We start from the raw sequence: 21,893 nt of genomic DNA, 5'->3' as shown, positions 1-21,893 counted from the left end.
ATGCTTTGATGCATCAGTATTAATAATCTAATAATGTCATAATAATATGTCATTTTATTATCATAGAGGCCATTTTACTGCATTTTGAGTAGCCTGCGGTTACTTGTGATACTTTAATACATTCTGCTGATACCATTTCTGAATGGAGGACTTATACTTGTATGGAGTATTTGACACTACTGATGGAAAGTAAAAGAAAAGCATTTCTGTGTCTGATTCGTTTTCAGCGCTGAGCACATGAACCCAAGCCGTACACTGCTCTCTTATGTCCTCAGTGTGCTGGAAAGTGGATGGGGGAGGGGGGGGGGGGCAGTCCCACAATCGCAAGCCTTTTTTTTTCTCCCCAGGCGAAGTTGGGAGCGATGGGAGGGGAAGCGCTCAGTGCTGCAGCTGGACGGCGGAGCGGCTCGAGCTGTGCCGGGCACGACGAGATGCTGCTCGTGACAGCGGGATCACAGTAATAATGAGCGCGTTCAGTAAGTGCTGGGATGGATGAGGAAGGTTCCCCGTCAGCAGCGCAGGGTGGAATAACAGCGTGCCGTTGCGCCTCCTGGCTCCGCGATGGTGTCCCCTCTGCTATCCGGACAGGGGACACTGGCGGAGAAGTGACACACCGGCCTCGGAATTTGCACAGTTATCAGTCTCAGAATAGACGCGCAGGGGAGTAGAGGCGCCGTCATGGAGAGGCAGAGCAGAGGCAAGGAGGAAATGTCGACATCGAAGGGGGAGAAGCGCAAAGAGAAGAAGCCGAAATCTGGGAAGCTTTTCCGAAAGAAATCGCTGAAGTCTGTGGGGAGTTTTATGAACAGAATCATCAAAACTTTGGGCACTTTCACCCACTTTGGAGACGCTGACGTGCATGACGCGGAGGACGACGATGGGGGATTTCGGAATGGCGCACCTTGCACCCTCAGCGCCAGCTCGGGAATCGTCAAAGAGGATGTACAGGTGGCTTGGGATCGCGTGGTGAAGAACACTTCGAGCACGTCTTCTTCTCTGTGCACCGGCAGAGAAAAACTCCTTCACCAATACGGAGACAAAATCCCAGGGGTTCTGGGGCTGAAGAACCACGGGAACACCTGTTTCATGAACGCCGCCGTCCAGTGTTTGAGCAACACCGACCTGCTCGCAGAGTACCTGGGTTTGGAGCGATACAAGCTGGACCTGAGTCAAACCAGAATAAACGGGCTGGTGAGAAGTGATGAGACGCGGCTTGCCAGGGGAGAAGTCACGGAGCAGTTGGCATCCCTGGTCAGGGCTCTGTGGACTCTGGAGTACACCCCACAGCTGTCTGTGGACTTCAAGGTACCCAAAGTACACCATATCAGCCAAAAAAAAAAAAACCCCACAGTCTACAGGTGGATATGAGCTCAGTATACTTAATAGCACAGAGAAGGGCCTGGTAATGTTAAAAAGGTGAGGCCAGTGTTGCAGCTTCAGTGGTTATCATTAACTAAATACTCTTACATCATTAGTTCCTTACCTTAAGTGCAGAGGAAGCTTTGTGTTTAGCCAAACATAATCACATGTTATGCGCACAGTATGCCATAAACACCACTATGAAGTAGTCTGCATGTAATGTTCAGACAAAAAGAAAAAAAGGGGGGGGGGGGGTCACAAGCCATACATCATTTGCTAAAATTGCCAATAGTATAGCAATCATTCTCCCACATGCACTAACAAGCACGCAGCGCTTTGCCCTGTGACTTCAGTGTTTTCCTGCCAGGTGATAATGAGGCTGCTGCTCTGTGTGGCTGCAGCCTGAGGGCGAAGGGTCAGCAGGTGCCTGACTCAAGTGCAGGGCTGGACTTTTTCCGCCAGGAGACCCTATATTACACTAAAAACTTTAGTGATAAAAAAAAAAATAATAATAATAAGGTTCACACCGCTGGCATCCTTTCATGAACAAACCGCAGTAGGTGTATGAGTGATGACTTTAAGTTAATCATTTCCTAGTTGCTGTAACTAGATATCGTTTTATTTCCTCTCACAGCATGGCCAGCGAAGTAAGGCACAGGTGACTGCTCAGCAGTGTTTATTTAAATGTGTTGCTGTTGGGATTCACATTATGTTGGCACCGGAAGGAGATTATTTACTGTATCACTTTCTACTTAAGAATCTTCCTTCCCTGAGGATCAGGGACTGTGGCAGAGCCCTATCAGGAGACCCTCAGGCTTTCCTACTCTGCCCATATAAGATAGGGGGGTGGGGGCAACTGTATTTTATCTGCCTGCAGCTCTCTGCTCTGGATTTCTCTGAGCCATAGTTCAAGGCAAGAAGTAGATGATATGGAGCAGTGAACAAAGAAACTCCACAATGGATCTATTCTTGGAAATGCTAATTACTCTGTTAGAAAAGGGTATAAGTATGGCTACTGCAATATCTTGACCCCTGCTGTATAGACACTTTCATGTGTCCTCACACTTGAATACATTGTAATGAGGAAGTGTTGTCAGGTTCTTGCTGCATACGAAATGCGGCGTTGACAGTCAACTTACAGAACCGAATCAAACTTGACATTGATTCTTTCTTTCTCTTTTGCTCTCCCATCTGTTGTGCTCTCTGAAAAACTCCACTCCCCTGTCAACCAGAATCCTCGATGCCAATAATTCCCAAAATTCCACACTTTCATTCCCCTCTTATCTCATGGGACTCGGATATCAGATATTTTCGGGACAACAATCAGAAGGAACAGCGTGGAAACATCTTGCCAAGATTAAAAGACCCTAAACACTCCCCCTTGTATGTGATGAGATGTTTCCTGTGTTAAAGCACACACACACACACACACACACACAAACACACATTGCTGCGCCTCTTGGCTGTGGTTTGTGACCGTAGGAGGTCCAGAGTTCATGCAGCTTAGGCCTCCTGAAATTGCCTGTTGAGTAATACCACAGCTGCCTGGAGGGAGGCATTATAAAATAATCAGATAGCTCCGAGGCTTGTGTCTGAGAGGCAAAATTAGCTCCCAGTTGCGGGAACTCCAGACAGCACAAGCCACTTATAAACAATCCTCCAGAAGGGATTTGTCTTTACTTAAATGCTCAATTAATCTATCATTTTTATAAGTTGATTATCAGTCGCTGCAGGCCTCTGAGAGTCAGGTGCTTTGTCAGAAGGGCATTGGAAAGGTTCAGCTAAAGCAACCAGATTAAAAGGACTACCTATAGTACCCATCTTCACATCACAGGAATTTTGATAAGAAATTATAAAAGGGCAAGTGTTGAAAGGGATCTCTTTAGCTTTTCTACTGTGCTGCGCTTTTCATTTTAAATGATTAATGCTGTTCGTGTACACCTCCTCTGTAAATGTAGACTCATCCTCGTTTGATCAAACGTTCTTCAGAGTTAATGAATCAGCGGTGGCCTCCCCACGGGTCGGTTGGTCGCAGAGTCCCAGTCAGGAGAAAAAACAAAACAACAAAGTCCTGCCGAATACCTGGCGCTCTGCCACATTCCAGTACCACCTGGCTCGTAGGACAAGAGAGGTGGAAGAAGGGAAGCAGCGTTTCTAAATGTTCACTAGAGATATTTTACATTGCCAGTGTGTCCTGAGCTTCCGCTCTCACAGATGTGTCTCTGACGTTGCAGTTGAAGGGTTGAGTTTCTTCAACCTGGGAGCAGATGTGTGCTTTTGATCTGGACGGTTCTTGTGCGTTTTCTACATCCCCCCTGGCAGGATGGTGTGTTTGCACAGAGGGGCCGAGACAGGGACAAAACCTGAAACTCAAACAGTTACTCAACAGCCAATTTATCGGTTTCCATAACATGAGAGGCCTGAGAACGAAGGGAGTTAGGGTGAGCAGGCTTGATGACTGAACAGGAATGTCAGCCTCCCCACACTGTACACCGATGGGCCTTTTTAGCAAGCTAAATATATGTTGTGACGACAACAATTTGCTGTCTCCATGTTGATCTTTAATGATTATCTGCTGGTTGCAGTAAGTCAGACGGCTCACGGAAGATTGCTTTGCGTTGCTTTTTTGTTTTTCTTTGGCTAAATTCAGCTTAGCTGCCAGGCAAATTTCGCCCTCAGTTGAAATTGAAAAGTTAAACATTTTCAACTTTCGACCCCTCCCTTTTTTTTCTCGCATCGCTTGGAATCCCACAATGCCTTGCAAAGCGGCTCACTCGTGTCGTGTCCCATAGAAAATGAATGGGGGCGAACTCTGTGTCACATTGCGCCACTTTCACTTGGGTCTTTGCCCTGAGAGTGCGCGAAAACTAGTCAGCAAGCGAGCAGAGACGTCTCAGCAGTTAAGCTAGCTAAAAGTAATGGATAAATGGTTAAAATAGATAGTTAACAGTAATGGATAAACAGTTCAGATGGTTAGCTAAAAGTGTTGGATAAATGGTCGAAATAGTTAACGTTAGCTAAAGGTAAAAGTAATGTAAATGGTCGAATTTGATAGCTAAACTAAAAAGTTTAAATTGTCATCTAGCTGTAAAGTAACAGATAAACAGTTCAAATAGTCACCTACAGTTGAAATAGCTAAAAGTAATGGATAAAGGGAAGAAATATTTGACACTGACTGATGGGACTGTTTTCTTATTTTGTCTTTATCTTTTAGTTAGATGATTACACACATTACAAACTGGCCAGTGGGCATTATGCCACAGAGAGCAATAAAAAACACGGTATTTTCCACAACCTCAATTATATCACTGAGACAATTGCCACCTTCGAAAGGCTGATGGTAATTACTGTTATTACTTTGCTGCACAACAGCTTTAGGCTAGTACGTGTCCGTGGTCTCATGGTGAATGTCAGAGCATTTCTGCACAGCAACCCTGAATGTTTCAAGAACATTAATCTCAAAAAGATCTGCTGTTCTACACTGAATCGTCTCCAGTCAGTTTGATTTAGAAATATTTGTTGTAATGTCAAGTTTGGTCATATTACATCTACAGTATGGGTAGATGTAGCTGGACAGAATATAAACTATATATATATGTGTGTGTGTGTGTGTGTGTGTGTGTGTGTGTGTGTGTGTGTGTGTGTGTGTGTGTGTGAAAATACATCCACAACATCCAGAGAATATGCATTTAAGGTTGTAAATATCTTATTCTAGAATTCAGAGACTTCCCAGAATCAGAGGTGCATCATCTATAAGAGCAAAAACATTAGTGCAAGCATGCAGTTTAAGAAAGTGTCTCAGTTCCTCTCTGGCTCCTAGTTCACATGCTGTAATAAAAACATTGCTCAACAGAGACCCGCAGCTGTCCACTCGTATTGGGAAAACAGTAGCTCTTTATTTGTTAACCCTTCGTATTTCGTGACCAACTTATCTTAAAATGACTGTGAGGCTCCAGTGTCGGATGACAACGCTCGTCACTTTTCCACTTTGAGATCGATGATGCAAAGGAAGCTTCACTTTCACTTTCAAGATAAGATCAGAAGAGAAGATTAGAGAAACCTTACTGCCCCGCCAAGACTCCACCAGCGGTTTTTCTCCGTTTATGAATTTTTATGTTCACTTTTTGAACTTGTCAGTAACCACGTCTCAGTAACTACTTTGAAGATGAGTTATTCCTCTGGTCATACTGAATGGCTCTCTTTTTTTAATGTTTTGAAAGAAGCGTTGACTTGAGTATATTCTTTTTTTTTTTGTATTCAAACAACTACACACATTCACTCTGGGGAGTTGCTGCACAAATGCAGCTTTATATTGTGTGGCACTGAGCTGCTGCACTGGAGAAATATTCAGCTGCATGCTTTGCTCCCGGACACTTCAGCGTCTCTGCCTGATCTTTTTGAGAACTGAACTAGCAGCTCTTCAGCGACAGGCCTAACTTCATCATCAGACATCCTACATCACGTTATGGTGTAATGGCTAAAAGAGGCATATCACACATTAGTGGATCATGAAGCAATGATTGGAGTCTGCTGTTCCCTCTGCTATAATCTCTCATCACTGCCTTTGCTTCTCCAGGCTGCCAGCTGCGGTTCTTGCAGCTAATTCCTGCCTAATTGACTCGGGTGCCATTCACATCTGCAGTGACATTATACTGTGTGCGAGCTTAAGTAGTCTTCAACCTACTTTTAAGAAGAATGTTATTCACACCTTTTTATTGATGTCAAAAATCTTGAAATTTCGTTTCTTGAGAAGAAAAGGGGGAGTAAATCTTTTATTAACAAGCATGTTTTTTAGGTCTTAGACAAAGGCGTATTTTGCAAATCTGATATGACTCTGCATCAGTCAAAGCGTGGGCCAGGTGGAGACGAAGGGAAGCGTGAAGAGCGTTAGTGCAAATTTGCAAGTCTAGGATTCCTCTGATCAGTGTTCTGTGGAGAAGGCCAGGGTAGAGCCGCCCAACGAACACACCCGAGCTGTCAAAACCAATAAACAGGTAGCGCTTGAGATTCCCGGTTTTTGTGAGAGAAATCTTTAGAAAGGATAGCTTAGCAAGGGGCTTCTCCAGGTAGCACACTACTATTTTAATTCTAACAAGCTGTGAGATTCTAAAAACCAATTAATCCACCACTGTTTTTCTTTTTCAGTGAAGTCAAATTTGGCATTATCTGGATAGGATGAATATATTTATGAATTTCAGAAGGTTTCTCTGTGAAGTGGCTGCATCATCATAACTTAACATCAGTACCTTTACAGCACTGGACCATTTTCCTTGCTTATACAATAAAATACACGTAATCAACCAAACTGTCATAATTATGCAGCTGTAGCCAAATTCCACTTTCATCAAGTGTGCTTTTCCCCTCTCCAGACTATAGTGTCCAAGCATGGATCGCAGTTTCGTGGTAATTCCCAACATGACGCCCTGGAGTTCCTCCTGTGGCTGCTGGACCGCGTCCACGAAGACGTCAATTTGGCCTCCCACAATAACAACAACAAGAGCAAAGCTGCCGGAAAGGTGAGAATCAAGCAGGCTGGTGGTTCATGTAGCAGCAGTCGACATGATAATTCTGCTTCTCATCAAAAAAAAAAAAAAAAAAAAAAGCTCCCAGTGTCGTATAGTAACATTTATGATAACAGTTCAAACTGCATGCTTAATTGATGCATAACTAATACATGACTCATAATGATTAAATACATGAATATATCCAGAACTCCCGTGGCTTGATATATATAGTAAACCCATTGTTGGTTCATGTGATTACATGACATCTAATGGATCAACATTTTATGAATGTTAACTCACACTTAAGACGCACATTAATTAACATGAAATTATATTATTTTTAAACAGATTAGTGTCTCAGACTAGTGCGTTCAATCACCTTTTCTCGCTGTTGTAGCATGAAGCTTTCTAAAGGGATTCTGTTCTTTCTGCATTTGGTCTTTGTCCATGAATTGACAGATGGCATAATCACAAGGCCAGATGTTCTTGCATGAACCAAGACAATATGCATTGCATGCAGCAACGTAGCTACTGATAGATGCACAGTACACACTGGCAAATGTTTTCAGATGTTTTTTCTCCAGTGGTTCATATTACTAATGTCCATGTTTGTTTTGTTTATTATCAAGCTAGCGAGTCTAACCTCACTGATAAGGATGTCCAGAATTTTTCTGATAATTCCACAGCATCACTGCAGTTAACTCTCCAGAGCTTACCTCCAAAATTTGTTCTGCAGTGCAGTTTTCATGCCACCGAAACCAGTGTGACAATCTAAGCTGTGCAACCTTGCTCTGTGTCTAATGCATTGCCTGTGGAAAAGGAGAGTACAAGTGTGGCGATTTGGTGTTTGATTTTCTCTCGGCACGTCTCCTCCTCGAGGTAGGCCTGCAGGCGCGGTGCATCCTGATACTCCTTGAATGGATCTTTGAACTGCTCTGCTGCGAGCCATTAAGGCAGAATTTTCATGTATTATTAAATACGTTTTTACCTTTTGAAATAGACATCCTTCTTTTTTGTAGTTTTATCGGGGTAGTAACCAGTGGCATAATTTATGAGAAGTGCTACACTTGCTGTTGGTGAGGCATTGCAAATAAATCTACTCAAACTCAGTGTCCATTGTTTCCTGAGGCGCTAACTGCAATGATTTATTCTGTTGTTTCATCATTGTGGGATCGGGAGATATTGAGATCTCCCAAGGCTATGCATTGGATAATTTAAGATATAACATCCCATTTTTCTATTAAATTGGTATGACCGACATGCAACCTTCTCTTGCACTGACTACTTGTATCAATTAAAAGGAAGAAAAGGTTATTTTTTCTGAAAGGAACACAAGTGCACTGTCAGCACAGCATATCATTATAAAGCCAAGGTCATATTGAAAGTTTTGGCTAGTCTGTGGAAGTAAGCCCAGCTCCTTTTTTCTGGCTTAAGTAGAGCATTTGCTCCTCTTTTCAACTGCAGCTGATACTCAATGCTTCCAATAGCATGTGAGTGATTAAAATGAGGCATTGAGACAAATTAAGAGATAGTGATAGAAATCTCTGTGTCTGACTAACAGAGAGAGTATGGGCCACAGTTCTCCTTCATCCTCTGTGGGTGTCCAGCTCCCTGTGTCAATACCAACTCCCCCAAGTTTTCTTATGTTCATACACAATGCTCTGATATCACATGAACTAAGCTTCCACCTCCTTGTGATCTGAGTTGCCCTTTAATTCAGGTTTGGGGGCAGGGGGGAATCTGGACTGTGTCTGTGAGTGTACAAGGCTCTGCAGCGGACATGACAGGAGGTTAGGACTGGAGAGCTGCTGATAAGGTCTGTCATGATGAGTCTGCAGCACCCCGGGGAAAGTGTTGCAGCACCTTGTTAACACCCAAGGAGCCAGTGAGGTGTGGAGGACATAAACCTTAAAAAAAAAAAAAAAAACCTGGAAAAAACCCTGCTATATGATGATGTCAGCATCATGATTCATTTTATTGACGGAGCACGGGTCTCCTGTCTCTCAGCATTTAGCCTTCTTTCCAATGGTAAATAGAGCCAATACATTTGAATTTATCTGAATAATATCCTGTCCCTGATTGGATGAAAGCCAACATGGTAAACATGTGAAACTGGAGTGTAACCCTTTGCTGCATGTCATCCCCACTCCCTCTCTCTCCCACATATCCTGTCTCTCTTCAGCTGTTCCTATCAAATAAAGGCAAAAAGCCCCCAAAAATAATCTTAAAAAAAAAATAACGTGAAATATCCAGCTACCAGTAACTGATCTAGCCAATACAAGCTGGAGTGAACACATAAGTGGCGATAACATCAGCCAATGAAGCTAAAGTTGGGTAGCTCCAATTCTAAAATACAAGCAATGACCACTTGTTTTATAACAAGCACCAGTGGCGACAGCATGGCAAGGCTAGTGGGATTTTGGAGAGAGATTGTTGGATATATAGAAACAGATTATCAAACCACAGAGTTGTATAAACTGCCCAGTGGTTTGGTGTGAACTAAACAGGGACTGTGAGTCCTGTATCCTTGGCTACTTGATTGTCTGCTATGCAAGCAGTATTGTCTTGTTGGCGACATCCGTTGCCTAGTCCAAATGCCACGTTTGGCCCTCCGCCTTGAGTTGACAATTCATGTCCAAAATCGGCTGTGCACTGGAACAATCAAATCAACATATAAGGCCTGTCAAAGAGGTCCGCTAAATGCAATTGTCAAAATCCAAAACATTATTGGCTCTTTTTAGACTTGCAACAATAAAAGCAAAAGGTAATGTCAGAAACAAGCAAATCAATAACAGTAGTAACACCTGCAGGGTTTGTGGGGTCAGGTAGCAATGCATACTGGGAAAGCCAAAGTCAACTCTAATTTTAAGCCCTGCTTGCACCATGGCTCTAGGGATGGCAATGTTGGTATGTTTATCTGTCAGTTGGTTGGTCAGTCGGTCACTGAGGTCCAGCCTAAAATATCTCAACAACTATCTGATAGATTACCATGGAATTTTGTACAGACATTCACAGTCCCCAGAGGATGAATCCTAATGACTTAAGCGATCCCCTAACTTTTCGTCCAGCTCTACCATGAGGTTGGCAGGTTTTGTTTTTTTTTTTAGTGAAATGTCTCAAAAACTATTGGCGGATTGCCATTACATTTGGTACAGATATCCATGGAGCCCAGAGGAAGAATCCTAATGACTTTGGTGAACACCTGACTTTCCAATTAGCGCCACAAGTTTTCAACTATCCAGTGAAATATCTCAACATCTAATAGATGGATTGGCACAAAAAATGTTCCAAGGATGAATTCAGAAGACTTTTACTCTTAAGGCCATCATGAGGTTCACATTTTTGGTTTTGAGTGAAATGTCTCAACAACTATTGGATCGCCATTAAATTTGGCAAACACATTTGTGTCACCCTCAGGGTGATGCCTCAACTTTTCATCTAGCATCATCATCAGGTCAAAATTTTATTTCGTCCAATACTTTGGTTTTTGACCCAATACATGCAAAACTAATGACATTCCCATCAGCCTCAGCAGTAGTTCCTCGTTTTAGTGCTAATTAGCAAATGTTACCATGGTAACATGGAAATATAGTGTAGACTCTTGTTCATGTACAACATATCAAGGTACAACTAAGGTCTGGAGAGTGTCTGGTTTGGTGACTATAGGTGGCATCTCCGCTTTTTGTGTTTTATGTTATCCTGTAACTGTAACCTCTGATATGCACTAGATCTGTTTGCACCAGCGTGTAACGCAACACGGATGATGATCGATACCTCCAAGAATGAGAACATACGTTTGAGTTCTTTTTCTGGAGCAAAAGTCAGATGAAAAGTGGAAAGGAACTGCGAGGCTGACCATTGCTTACATGCCTTGGCTGCAGTAATGCAGAATGCTGAACTATAAAGCAAATCTCTCAATTGATGACTGACCCTCTTTGTGGTCATACGCTTTGGGCAGTAACCAAAACAATGAGATGGCAGGTATAAGCAGTTGAGGTCAGATGACACACACTGTGTTGACTAAGTTTGCAAAGTATGTTATCTTTTTTGCAAAGTATGTCATCAATGTATCATAAGTGCATTGATGCAACATGTATCTTTCTTAATCAGTCAGCAGTTGACCGCAATAAGCTGTAGGTTTTTAGTTGCAGGTACAGCTCTGTATGAAAAAATCATCTGCAGTGTTAGCCTCCTTGTATGGTCTATGATTAGTCCATTCCCTTGTTCATCTTTGTGCCATTTTATGGGACTGTGAAGACCTCTGACATGGTTTAATTAGGGATCATTTCAGAAGAATACTGTGCTGTAATAGAATATTCTGCATATGAATAAATATCCCTTGCAGTGAGTGAGAGAGAGTGAAGGGGAGAGCAGCTCTGTGGCCTCCTTCCAGAGAAGAAAATCTCTTGTGGCAGTTGTCTCTTATGTTTGTCCAGGCCTTGTGCCATCAGCCAGTGTGGGCTCTTTGCAGACACCAAGGTTGTCATGGATTTCAGTTTTATCAGTGAGGAAACATGCGTTCAGATAGGCCTCTGCTCAGGATCAGGAACGGGAGGGAAATAATTCGGGTAATTCTGTCTCCTCATGATTAATAGTCTACTCCTTGCCTTAATCTCTGTTTGGACCCTTTCATAGCTCTTACATACTATACCTCTGTAAGAATGTACAGTAAGGCTGTGGTATGCAGTCTACCATCACTTCTCCACCCACAAAGGAGCTCTGTGAGGGGCAGAGAGGGCCTCACAGGGGGCAGGAGAAGGGCACCTGCAAGAAAAGTGTCTAAATCACACTCCTCTAAAACTTTAAAGAACCATTCAGCATCGTTTTCGGTCTGTGACGGTGTGTTTGCTTGCTTGCTTGCTTGCTTGTTGGTTCAGAGTTAAACTCCTCTGCTGCCACCCTGCTGGAGCTCTGGTGGTGCTGGCAGAGTCATCCAGGGTCATAGCCAGGCTGATGGGAGGCGTCGGCCCCGTTTTCCAGTCCATGCACGTTCCCACTCACAGCCAAGGAGTCGGCAAGCTCCATCCTCTTCTGCTGCTAATTGAGGAGCCTGTGGGCCTATGCTAATTGTTTTTAAGCATGTGTTGTTAATCACCACTTAGCACAGGAGAGCCAAAGAAAAAAGTTAGGAAGAGGGAACCCCTCTTCACTCCCCCTCTCCGTCTACAGTCTCCTTGGGCTGGCTACGTAGTCGCAACCACTGAGTGTCAGAGTAGTTGGAGCTGAAGTATTTTGTATTTGTAATGAAGGGTGACAGTTCACAATCCTGCACACACACAAGCAGACATACACTACACACATTTTAACATTTACCGTTGGCTCCCCATGGCTTTGACTCATGTGGCGTACATTCTCTCTTGGTTTGTTGATCATTTATCACTTAGGAAACACAGTGCAAGTGTGGTTCATGCACTCTCTCTCTCTCTCTCTCTCTCTCTCTCTCTCTCTCTCTCTCTGCTCTATGAATGTGGCTCTTTGTAAGTCGCAGGAAGAAAAAGACACTTGTTGTGCAGCTCTAGTTCAGAGACAGGAGAGGTGCGACGGAGTTCTTTGCAATAGTGTTGCAATGGGTGGGGGAACGGTAAGCAGTAGTGACAGCCAGAGAGATGGGGAAACAGAGAGATAAATTACTTCTTTGATTCTACATGACAAAAATCTCTGTAGAAACGGTAGAATGTGGGTGTTTGATCATTTACAAATGCGTCTGGTCAAGCGAGGGCATTGTTTTTGTAACAAGGCCAGGCTCTCCATGGACAGGAGATTACCAAAAGACTGAATTGCACTTAATTTATCGTCATCAGCACAACGGGAAAAATGCATGTGAAAGTTTTTACCTGGGCTTTGCTGTTCACACGAGCGAGTGGATATACTTTCAAAAGTCTCACTTATAGTACCGCGACAGCAGACGAAAGATACTGTGTTGAGAGCAAATGTCGTCATTTCCATAATAAATTATTAAATGTCTTAACAATCAATAGTTCGTTCAAAACAGTGTGCGGTCTGTAATCTCTGCAAAGTCCAAATAAATTAGGTGTTTGAGCAATAAATTAAATAAACATAATTTAAATTATAATAACAAAATAATGCCTTCACCTAAAATTGTGGTGCTCTGACTCCCTTCTGTTGCCGTTCAACGAATGGCCAGACAAGATTAAAATATTATTGTATTGCTGCACAACTGTCAGGCTTTTTTGGAGGACATAAATTAGATGAGACTGAACATGTTGGGCAGATATAGCACTTAATACTCTAACCCCATTTGTTTTGTATCAGCAAAAAGGGCCGTAACTTGAAATAGCTTCTTATCCTGTAAACATAATAGGTAACACCAATCTCAGACCTTAGTTTTACAGTTTTTATTTTTAAAGAAAATAAATATAATCGGCATGAGAGCTGTTTGTTCACTGAATCTAAAGTTAGTCCAGCTGCCAAGCAACCAACTGGTTACTCGGTCAGGGGAGTCAGCTAGCTAGACTGCCACAATGGGTGCAGGGGGGCACCTAAGCCGCAGTACATTTTCTGACACGTCCCTCGTCTTCTATGTTGTCAATTTATATACTTTTAATATATTTAGTTATTAATGGTGATTAACGGATAATTGATTAATCATTGACATCCCTAGTTGAGAGTTAAACTCAGACAATATAAGAAAGATTACCTGTCCTAATGTAAGTGAAGAGCAACTGTACAGTAGCTCTCAGAGTCAGTAGGTCAGTACGGTATGTTCCCAGTAGTTCCTGAGATACTCCTACACATTCACAGCACAACAATCAGTGGCCCCTCTTTGGTTATTAGTTGTGCTCTCCTTTCCTTCCCCTGCCTGGAGATATGATTTGTACTACGTGGGCGGTTGTGTACTGAAATTTGACATTACATCCAGACAGTGACCCAGACATTGTACCAAGGTTTCAAACTTCTTTTCACTAATTCTAGCAGTACTTGCCCATAAATGCACCTCTAAACCCAGAGCCGAGCAGTGCAGTTGCCTGTGTGTGGTCAGTGCTGCTTCCCTTTCTTGTCCAGGCTGGATGCGAATGGTTCTGTTGTGATTCTTGTGTGTTTTCTGCTGTGTGTGTGTTTCCTCTCCGCTCTGCCTTTGATTCTGTCTGCCCTGCCATGCTGAACTGGCTTCCTGTGGCTCGGAGCCACCCAGCTGGAAAAGCAGCTCAGAGGGAAGGGTCCGAATATGACCACTCTGTGTTTGAGTTCCTCTCCCACCTCCGACCCAGATCAGTGTTGATTGGTTAAGAGCCTTAAGCCCCCAACAGATGCTAAGATGAAAGTTGTCTGTGTGTAAATATGAGTCTAAAATGAACTTAATGTGTTCATCTACACTATCTCTCTGTTAGTCATGGGGGTTGGATTTGAGGCCATGTTCGCTTCCTAAAAAAAGCTGCTGGTTTTATTGGCTGGGGTTGCTCACTGTGGCACAGACACAATTAGCTGCAACTGTCTGACTGCTCCAGACAACACAATGCATCACCACTGGTTTAAAGAACAGAGAAAGGACATTTCTATAAACTGCACTCATGCTCTGCAGGGAGCCCTGCCCAGAAAACATTTTCTCATTAAGTTGTGGAGAGCTTTAAAATAAAAGGAAACAAAATTACCATTTGCTTTTGTGGGATTTTGACTTCTCAGAAAGGCTACATGGGTCTAATTACTTAAAAAGTAAAAAATTCGGCAGTTAAAAGTTTAAACCCGCAGCACACAAAGCTTTAAGAGTCATTGTTTGAACTCTCATAGATTTGTCTTCAAACGTGCTTTGCCTGAGGAGAAGAATGCATCTCTTCATCTTGTTTTGCAGAGAAATGTAGTTAAATCAACACACACTGATTCTTTATTTAATATAAGGAAATTCCCTCACACACACAATTATTCCCAACCCGTTTGGGTCTGATTGGCAGACAGCACCGACCCCAACAATTTAAGTGATTCAGATTTGCTGAGTGGAGGCTTTCCAGAGAGTGTGTCAATTAAATTGCCTGAAACCAGGCTGACTGGAATGATTTAAACAGTTGTTGATAGAAATAATTTAAACAGGGAGGCGTGCCTGTCACGCCAAGTCCAGTTATAATGTGTTATCTTGAGTTAAATTGAATCTGCCTGTTAAGATGAATGGATTTCTTAAAAAGCAAAAATTATCAATCCGGCCTCACCAACAAATGCCAGTTTAGAGAAAGAGCTTTAATCAAATACCTATAGCAAAGTTTGTATTTCTACAACATTATACCTTTCAATCCTGAACGTATTTATTGCTGTTTGTGATGGCCATTAAAACTCTACCTAACTGGCAGATACCAGAGGCTCCTGTGTGTCTCGGTTGATTGATGTGTGTAGTCATTTTATCCTCATCTGTGTCACCACAGTCATCAGCGGCAGCCGAAGAAACAGGAGGGTAATAATAAACCTCATCAGCTCAGGAGGCCGACCTGCCTTCATTAGAATTAATTTCCCCTTCAGCCTCTCCTGCTGCTCTCTTAAAAGTGGGATAAATCTTCTTAAGAGACATCTCACAAAGTCATATTCACCAGTAACATTTCTACTGAATTTTCCCCAAGTTTATTCTTAGATTTTAAGAGAACGCTGTTTAAACAGTCTGTGTTTCATGCCCTCTTCCTCTTTGAGAGGAGGAATGCAGTCGAGGGGCAGATAAGCATGGCATCAGTGAGCAGTGATTGGCTCCACTGGACCTATTGGGCTCAAATGTTTGTTGTATGTTATTGATGCGTCTCCACTGAAACAAAAGTGTAATGTTGATTGCTGCTATCGTGGCTTGATTGTTACTCATATCCAAATGGAAAAAATTTTCACTATTTAGTTTTATCTGGCATTATTTATTGTCCTACAAAGTTATGAACACTCATCGGATGCGCCCATCCAACTTTTTCTACCCTGATACCGATACTGACATATCGGCCGAGTACTGATCTGATACCAAACTTTTTAATCTGTAAACCTCTCTGTGTGGAACTGATATGTGAAAACAGGGTTGGTTCATACACCAACATGCCTTTTAGGCTTCTTTATTGTTTAGAGGGTTTATGAAATTGCATCATTACAATGCATCAACCTCATAACGACAGACACACCATCACAGCCTGAGCGTGCCGCTGTCTTTTTCCCGAGACCAGAACCTACCTGCCAAAAAACATAGCTCCTCCTCCTCCTTTTTTTTTTTTTTTTACTTAAGGTGTTGTTGGGGCTAAATCTTCATTGTTAACAAGATGTAGCATCAGTCCTCGTTTTCCTGAGCTGTTTTCTTCAATGAAGTTTAGTTAATCTTTAATAAAATGTATTCTGTCCCTGCAAAGTTTCAAAACAATCTCCCGACAAAAAGTGCAGAAAATGTTTAAATCTACTGTCAGAAAAACTAGCAGTAAGGAGTAAACTTTGGGTACTGTTAGCTAATCCAAAAAGTATTGCAGGTAGCTTTACGTACGCTTTCCAATGCAAATGAACAGAGCGGAACAGAAAACTGTATTTAATGTGGATTGTGACGTTTGGCCAATGCCCGCTCCACTTATTCACCTTCTTGCTGAGAGTTAGATGAGAAGATCGATACCACTCTCATGTCTGCACAGTAAATATGAAGCTACAGCTAGCAACCGATTAGCTTAGCTTAGCACAAAGACTGGGGGTAAAGAGCTCCTCCTTTCTCACTTGGTTGCCTGGCAACCTCACTGTGGCCACAAGACCCCAGGAAGTTACTGCGTCTGGCTGAGAACAATCTGGCACATCACCCTTCGTAAAATCACATTTCACATTTTTCCATTTTAGTTTTTGTACAAATTAAACAAATGTTATATAACATGTTAATCAGTGAGCTTTAGAGGTGCTGGTCGGTGGATTTTGTTACCTTTGGACAGAGCCAGGTTTGCTGTTTCTGGTTTGCAGTCTTTGTGCTAAGCTAGGCTAACAGCTGCTGGTGCCAACAACATATCTACCATACAGACATGAGAGTGGTGTCGATCACGTTATCTAACTCTCTGCCGAATAAGCGTAATTCCCAAAATGTCAAACTATTCCATTAATAAGGTCAGTATTGGCCCTCATACTTTGCATCCCTACTCACCACCATTACTTATCAGTGACAAACTCATACAGATGGAGCCTATCCCAGCATGCATTGGACAAAAGACAATCCTTAACAAGGTGCCTACAGGTGGCATATCTGAAGGCAGACAGGCAAAACTCACATTCATACCTGTGAGTGATTTAAAGTCTCAGACAGAGAAAAGACAGTGGCAGGTAATAAAGTCTGGGTTATTCTTACTGTGAGTAACTAACTGCTGAGAACAAATAGTGTTCAGAAAATGAAAAGATGAAAAGGAACCAGCTGCTAAGACTCATCATATTGTTCTCATGTATAAATTTACCACTTTCATTATATTTACTCAAACCCTGTTTTTTGCAGCCTCAGTCAGTGTCCTCTATTTATGACTCAGTCTTAGGTCAGATCATTTGGGTGGTTAGCAAAGCGCTTTTGGTCATGTCGATGTCATATTCATGTATTGCTCACAACACTCGGCTCATGTCTTGCTTTTAAAATGTGACTCATTCAAATCGCACCCAAAACAAGAAATATTGTTCATACGCTTTCTCACAGTGTTTGCTTGTTATACTGCACCACACTGTCAGTCAGAAAGTGTGTTGACAGTGCATCAAGACTTTTTACCACAAGAATAGAGCCTCCCTCCTGACCAGCTTCTCATCTTGGCTTCCTCTTGTCTTTGTTCCTGTCACCATGTCTGTCTGATCCATCACAGTTTTTTTTTTTTCGTCTGTCTCATTTAATTTCTCTTGTTGAAAGCCCTTTCATTTCCATCTGGTGATGATGAAATTCACTTTGAGGCCTGCGCTCTCTTGTCATTAGGTTCTTGCTCTCAGGCTAGCAGAGGCAGCATACAGTACACACTGCCTCCACAATGGCTTTCTCCTTACATCTCTCACCTTCAGAGAGTGGGATTCAATGAACAGCCCAACAGGATACCACAGTTACCAATATAGAACCGTCAAAACCTAAATACTTTTTTGACTGACACTTCAGTCTCATGATTTTGAAATCATACTGAACATTTACAATTACATGTGTTGTTCAGATGGAATTGATCGGGCTTGTTTTTTTGAAGAAGTAGTTCCTTTTTTACAGTTGGTTCCACACTCCTCAGTGTGTTACATGCAAAGATGCCAAATACATGTAAATTTAATGTAATGTAAAACAAGAGTCAGCTATGCTAGCACTTCTGTGAGGCTGTATGTAGGCACAGCGATGCTTTAGGCTAAATGCTAACATCAGCATGCTAATATGCTCACAATGAAAATGCTAACATGCTGATGTTAAGCAGGTAATATTCATCATCTTAGTTTAGCATGTTAGCATGCTAACATTTGCTAATTAGCACTCAACACAAAGTACAGCTGAGGCTGATGGTAGTGTCATTAGTTTTGCAGGTATTTGGTATTTATATAAACCAAAGTATTGTGCAAATTGAAATTGGGACCTGATGATGGTGCTAGAGGAAACGTTAAGGGATCACCCAAGTTATATATAATTCATCCTGCTGGGAACATGAATGTCTGCACCAAATTTCATGGCAATCCATCCAATAGTTGTTGAGACATTTGACTCAAAACCACAAATGGTGGCGATAGAGGATGAGTGAAGGGATCATCAAAGTAGGCCTGTCATGATAACTACTTTTGATGCATGATATACTGTCACAGCAATAACTGCGATAAACTATATTGTATATATTATATATATTGTCATTTTAAGGCCATTAATTTACATCACATTCCATCGCATTAATTTGCATAAAGCATAAGGGTTGTCGGTTGTAGCAAGGGAGAGATAAGGTAGATAGAGAAATTATTAGCCAAATAATCCCAAACTCACTACAGGGACATTATATATTTGAAGTAAAAAAGTTTTTAAAAAATCTTCAAAGGGAGGGTAAAGATCAAACTATTTAAATATTTACAAGATCAAACAAACTATTTACATATTTACAAACTATAGCAACATACTAATCCAGATATCCGGAGAGAAAGAGTGAGAGAGAAGCTCAAACCTGTCGGCCCCACACACTGCACCTACTGACTGTCTGCACACAGCGCAGGAGGAGAGGGAGAGACGAGACCCCGGCACTGTTGGCAGAAGAGCCGAGGACTGTGATTACTCTGAGCAGCATGTATGGGAATGAATTACAATAATATATTTGAATATATTTCTCGCCTTTATGATGGTCTGAATAGGTTGTTTAATTTGTTAGTCGCTTTCTAGAAAGTCCCTAAGAGGGTCTGAAAAGTCGTTAAATCTAGCGAGAAAGTTGGCAACACTGTAGTGTGTGTGTGTGTGTGTGTGTGTGTGTGTGTGGAGGAGCTGCCTGAGCCCCACCCACGGTATAATTCCACACAGAGAGCAGACGACGAGGAGACAGAAGCAGCGCAACCAGCATCGTTTTTTCTGTTCATTCTGGCTTAGGTGCTGTGAAAAAACGCTTAAGCGCTGCACCCCAAGTCTTATATGGTAGGGAAAACCTTGCTGTTTATTCTGGCATCATGTTGGCTAAAATGTTGGTGACATTCTTATGTAAATCGTAGAAAAGGTTTCTTATGTAAACAAACACGCATGTAAACACAACGGGCAATATCAAGGTCAGCAAAAATCATCCAAGTCATGTCCATATATAAGTGTTGGGTCTATGTAAATAATATAGAGTACGGTCTAGACCTGCTCTATATTAAAGGTGCAATGAGATAACTTCTATTATGAATTGGCGCTATATAAATAAAATTTAGTTGAATATATTAAGATTAGTCGATAATGTAAATATTGCGACAGGCCTACATAAAGGTAATTGGGATTCAATGTCTGAATTATGATTGTACAAAATGTGGTGCTAATACAACAAGTAGACATTAAGATATGGATATCTGAACCAAATATTATGGCAATACATCCGATTGTTTTCAAGACATGTCACTACAATCAAAAATGTCAACCTCATGGTGGCCCCAGATGAAAATTTAGGGGATCACCAAAGTCAGTAGGATTCATCTTCTCATGCCCATCCATCCAACAGTTGGTGAGTTAGTGTGCATCAAAATGGTGGAATGACAGACCAGTATTGCCATCTATAGAGTCATGCTGCTAGTATGGCTAAAAACTGCCCAATAATGATGTGCTTTACACCAAAATTAAAAGGGACATTTCACATATTTAGAGTTGAGGCAGCTTTAGCACCTTAGAAACATTTAAAGGGTGATTCCAAAGCGGCCTCAACTGCTTGGTAACTCACCTTCGCTCTGTAAACAAACTTGTGACTTTGTGACACTCTATTGATCACTTTGGGAGACATTAATTATGTTGTTTGTACCTTGGCACAGGGAGGTCAGAGCACAGAACAGGATCCATGGAGACAGTAGAGCATTTGGTATTTTGCTCAAAGACAGTTTATCAGAGCAGATGCTTGCTCACAGGCAAATTGAAGACCAAACAATGTTTTTCTGTGGTTGGATATATAAGCATTACAGATGACAGCATTATAGATATATATATATATATATATATATATATATATATATATATATATATATATATATATATATGCTCACAGCTGTTATAATGATAACAGGGGTCATCTGTATAACATCCATGACCTTACTGGTAGCTGTAGTATAGACAGGTGTACTGACCTGCTTCAGGGCCAGTCTGCCTTTCGTCCTGTCCTGTCAGTCAAAACTAGAGCAGATTGAGCCTAGCATACTGTATAACTACTGTACACACAGCATTCATTCAGTTACAACCCTGAGTTCAGTTTGAGTCCATGCACCCATGTCTGGGCACTTAGCATTTCCATACAAAGCACCCCAACCAGAGTGATCGCCCACAGGGGGTCAGAGAGAGAAAAGCTTCCATCGTCAGTATCATTGGGACTATTTATAGAGAGGTACGCAGCGTTGAAGGAGACTGTCCATTATTTATCAGCGCACTATATGTCAGCTGTGTGTTCTACTTTAACTTTCTGAGTCATTCAGTCACTCAATAACACTCTTTTCTCGCGCTCTATCTCCATCCATCTGTATCGAAACACACACGCATTAGCAGTGTCTTTACGCCTGCCCCACATCTCTCTGTCTCTCCTCCTGCGTCTCTCTCTCTCTCTTTTACAATCACCACGGGGATTTAGGTGCTGTTGGGTCTTGTTCTCAATCACTCCACTATAGTGCTTTCTCCAGCAGCAGCACATACCTGTGTGTTTCCACGGCTCATTTAAATTATTCACATCAGGGCCATTACTGGGAACACTCGTCCCCCCCTTTACGACCCCCCCCATCAGGATGAGACAGGTGGTCTGTGAGGATGGGGGGCTACATTTCCTGGATTTTCACCACAGTGGAGTGAGAGTGCCTGAGTTCCTTTACAGCGGGTCTACTCACAGAGGTGAATCACTCCCAGCAACATTTTTGGGGTTAATTATTGAAAGCCTCCCCAATGCAACGCAGCACACCGTTAATCTGTGCGATTTCAGGCTTTCATGCTGAAGTACAGATGACCAGGAGTCAACAGTCTTTGATTCAACAGAGCGTTGGGAGTGAGCTGCTCATCTCTGTTTGCATCCACACTGCTGAAATGGATCATGAGTAAATGCAGTGCTGTTTCCAAGGATGCCAAATCTCTTTTTAATAACAATGATCTCACTGTGGGAAAGTCATCTGATCAAAAGAAAAGGAAGTAAAAGAGTAATTTCTTAGCAGATAACAGCATGAGCATTTTTACACCACTCTTATTTAGTCAATATTGTACTTATGTTCATATTCATTTTGATATTATCAGGAAAAAATAAATACTTATGTTTTAGGGAAGAGCCATCTTTGTTTGTCTGAATAACTATCTAGAAACTACGATTCCCCAGCTGGTATTCTCCATTGTTTAAAGAAAATTACACTTTTCAGGCAGCTGTCTGGTTTTCAGCAGCTAGCTGCACAACAATGTGCTTATCAAGTCTAGCTTTAAAAATCACA

At 42.0% G+C, this 21,893-nt stretch overlaps 1 protein-coding gene across 3 annotated transcripts in view; it reads left to right on the top strand.

The window, feature by feature from the left end:
• Positions 1 to 338: 338 nt before the first annotated feature.
• The window catches only part of usp43b (ubiquitin specific peptidase 43b), a 69,290-nt gene continuing 47,735 nt past the window's right edge, over positions 339 to 21,893 (top strand). For 2 of the 3 annotated variants that reach the window (XR_006376314.1, XM_044182398.1), the window contains exons 1-2: positions 339 to 1,305; positions 6,729 to 6,875. Coding sequence is in view for 2 of the 3 variants with exons in the window: in XM_044182398.1 (XP_044038333.1) it covers positions 679 to 1,305; positions 6,729 to 6,875 (774 nt within the window). In the remaining variant the exon portion in view is untranslated. The remainder of the gene's footprint in view (positions 1,306 to 6,728; positions 6,876 to 21,893) is intronic. The other variant, XM_044182400.1, reaches the window with a different exon arrangement.

This window comes from Siniperca chuatsi, linkage group LG21 (genome assembly GCF_020085105.1).
Source record: "Siniperca chuatsi isolate FFG_IHB_CAS linkage group LG21, ASM2008510v1, whole genome shotgun sequence".
NCBI lineage: Eukaryota > Metazoa > Chordata > Actinopteri > Centrarchiformes > Sinipercidae > Siniperca > Siniperca chuatsi.
Note: the sequence above shows the minus strand (reverse complement) of the source record. Positions and strands in the feature narration are given on the sequence as shown.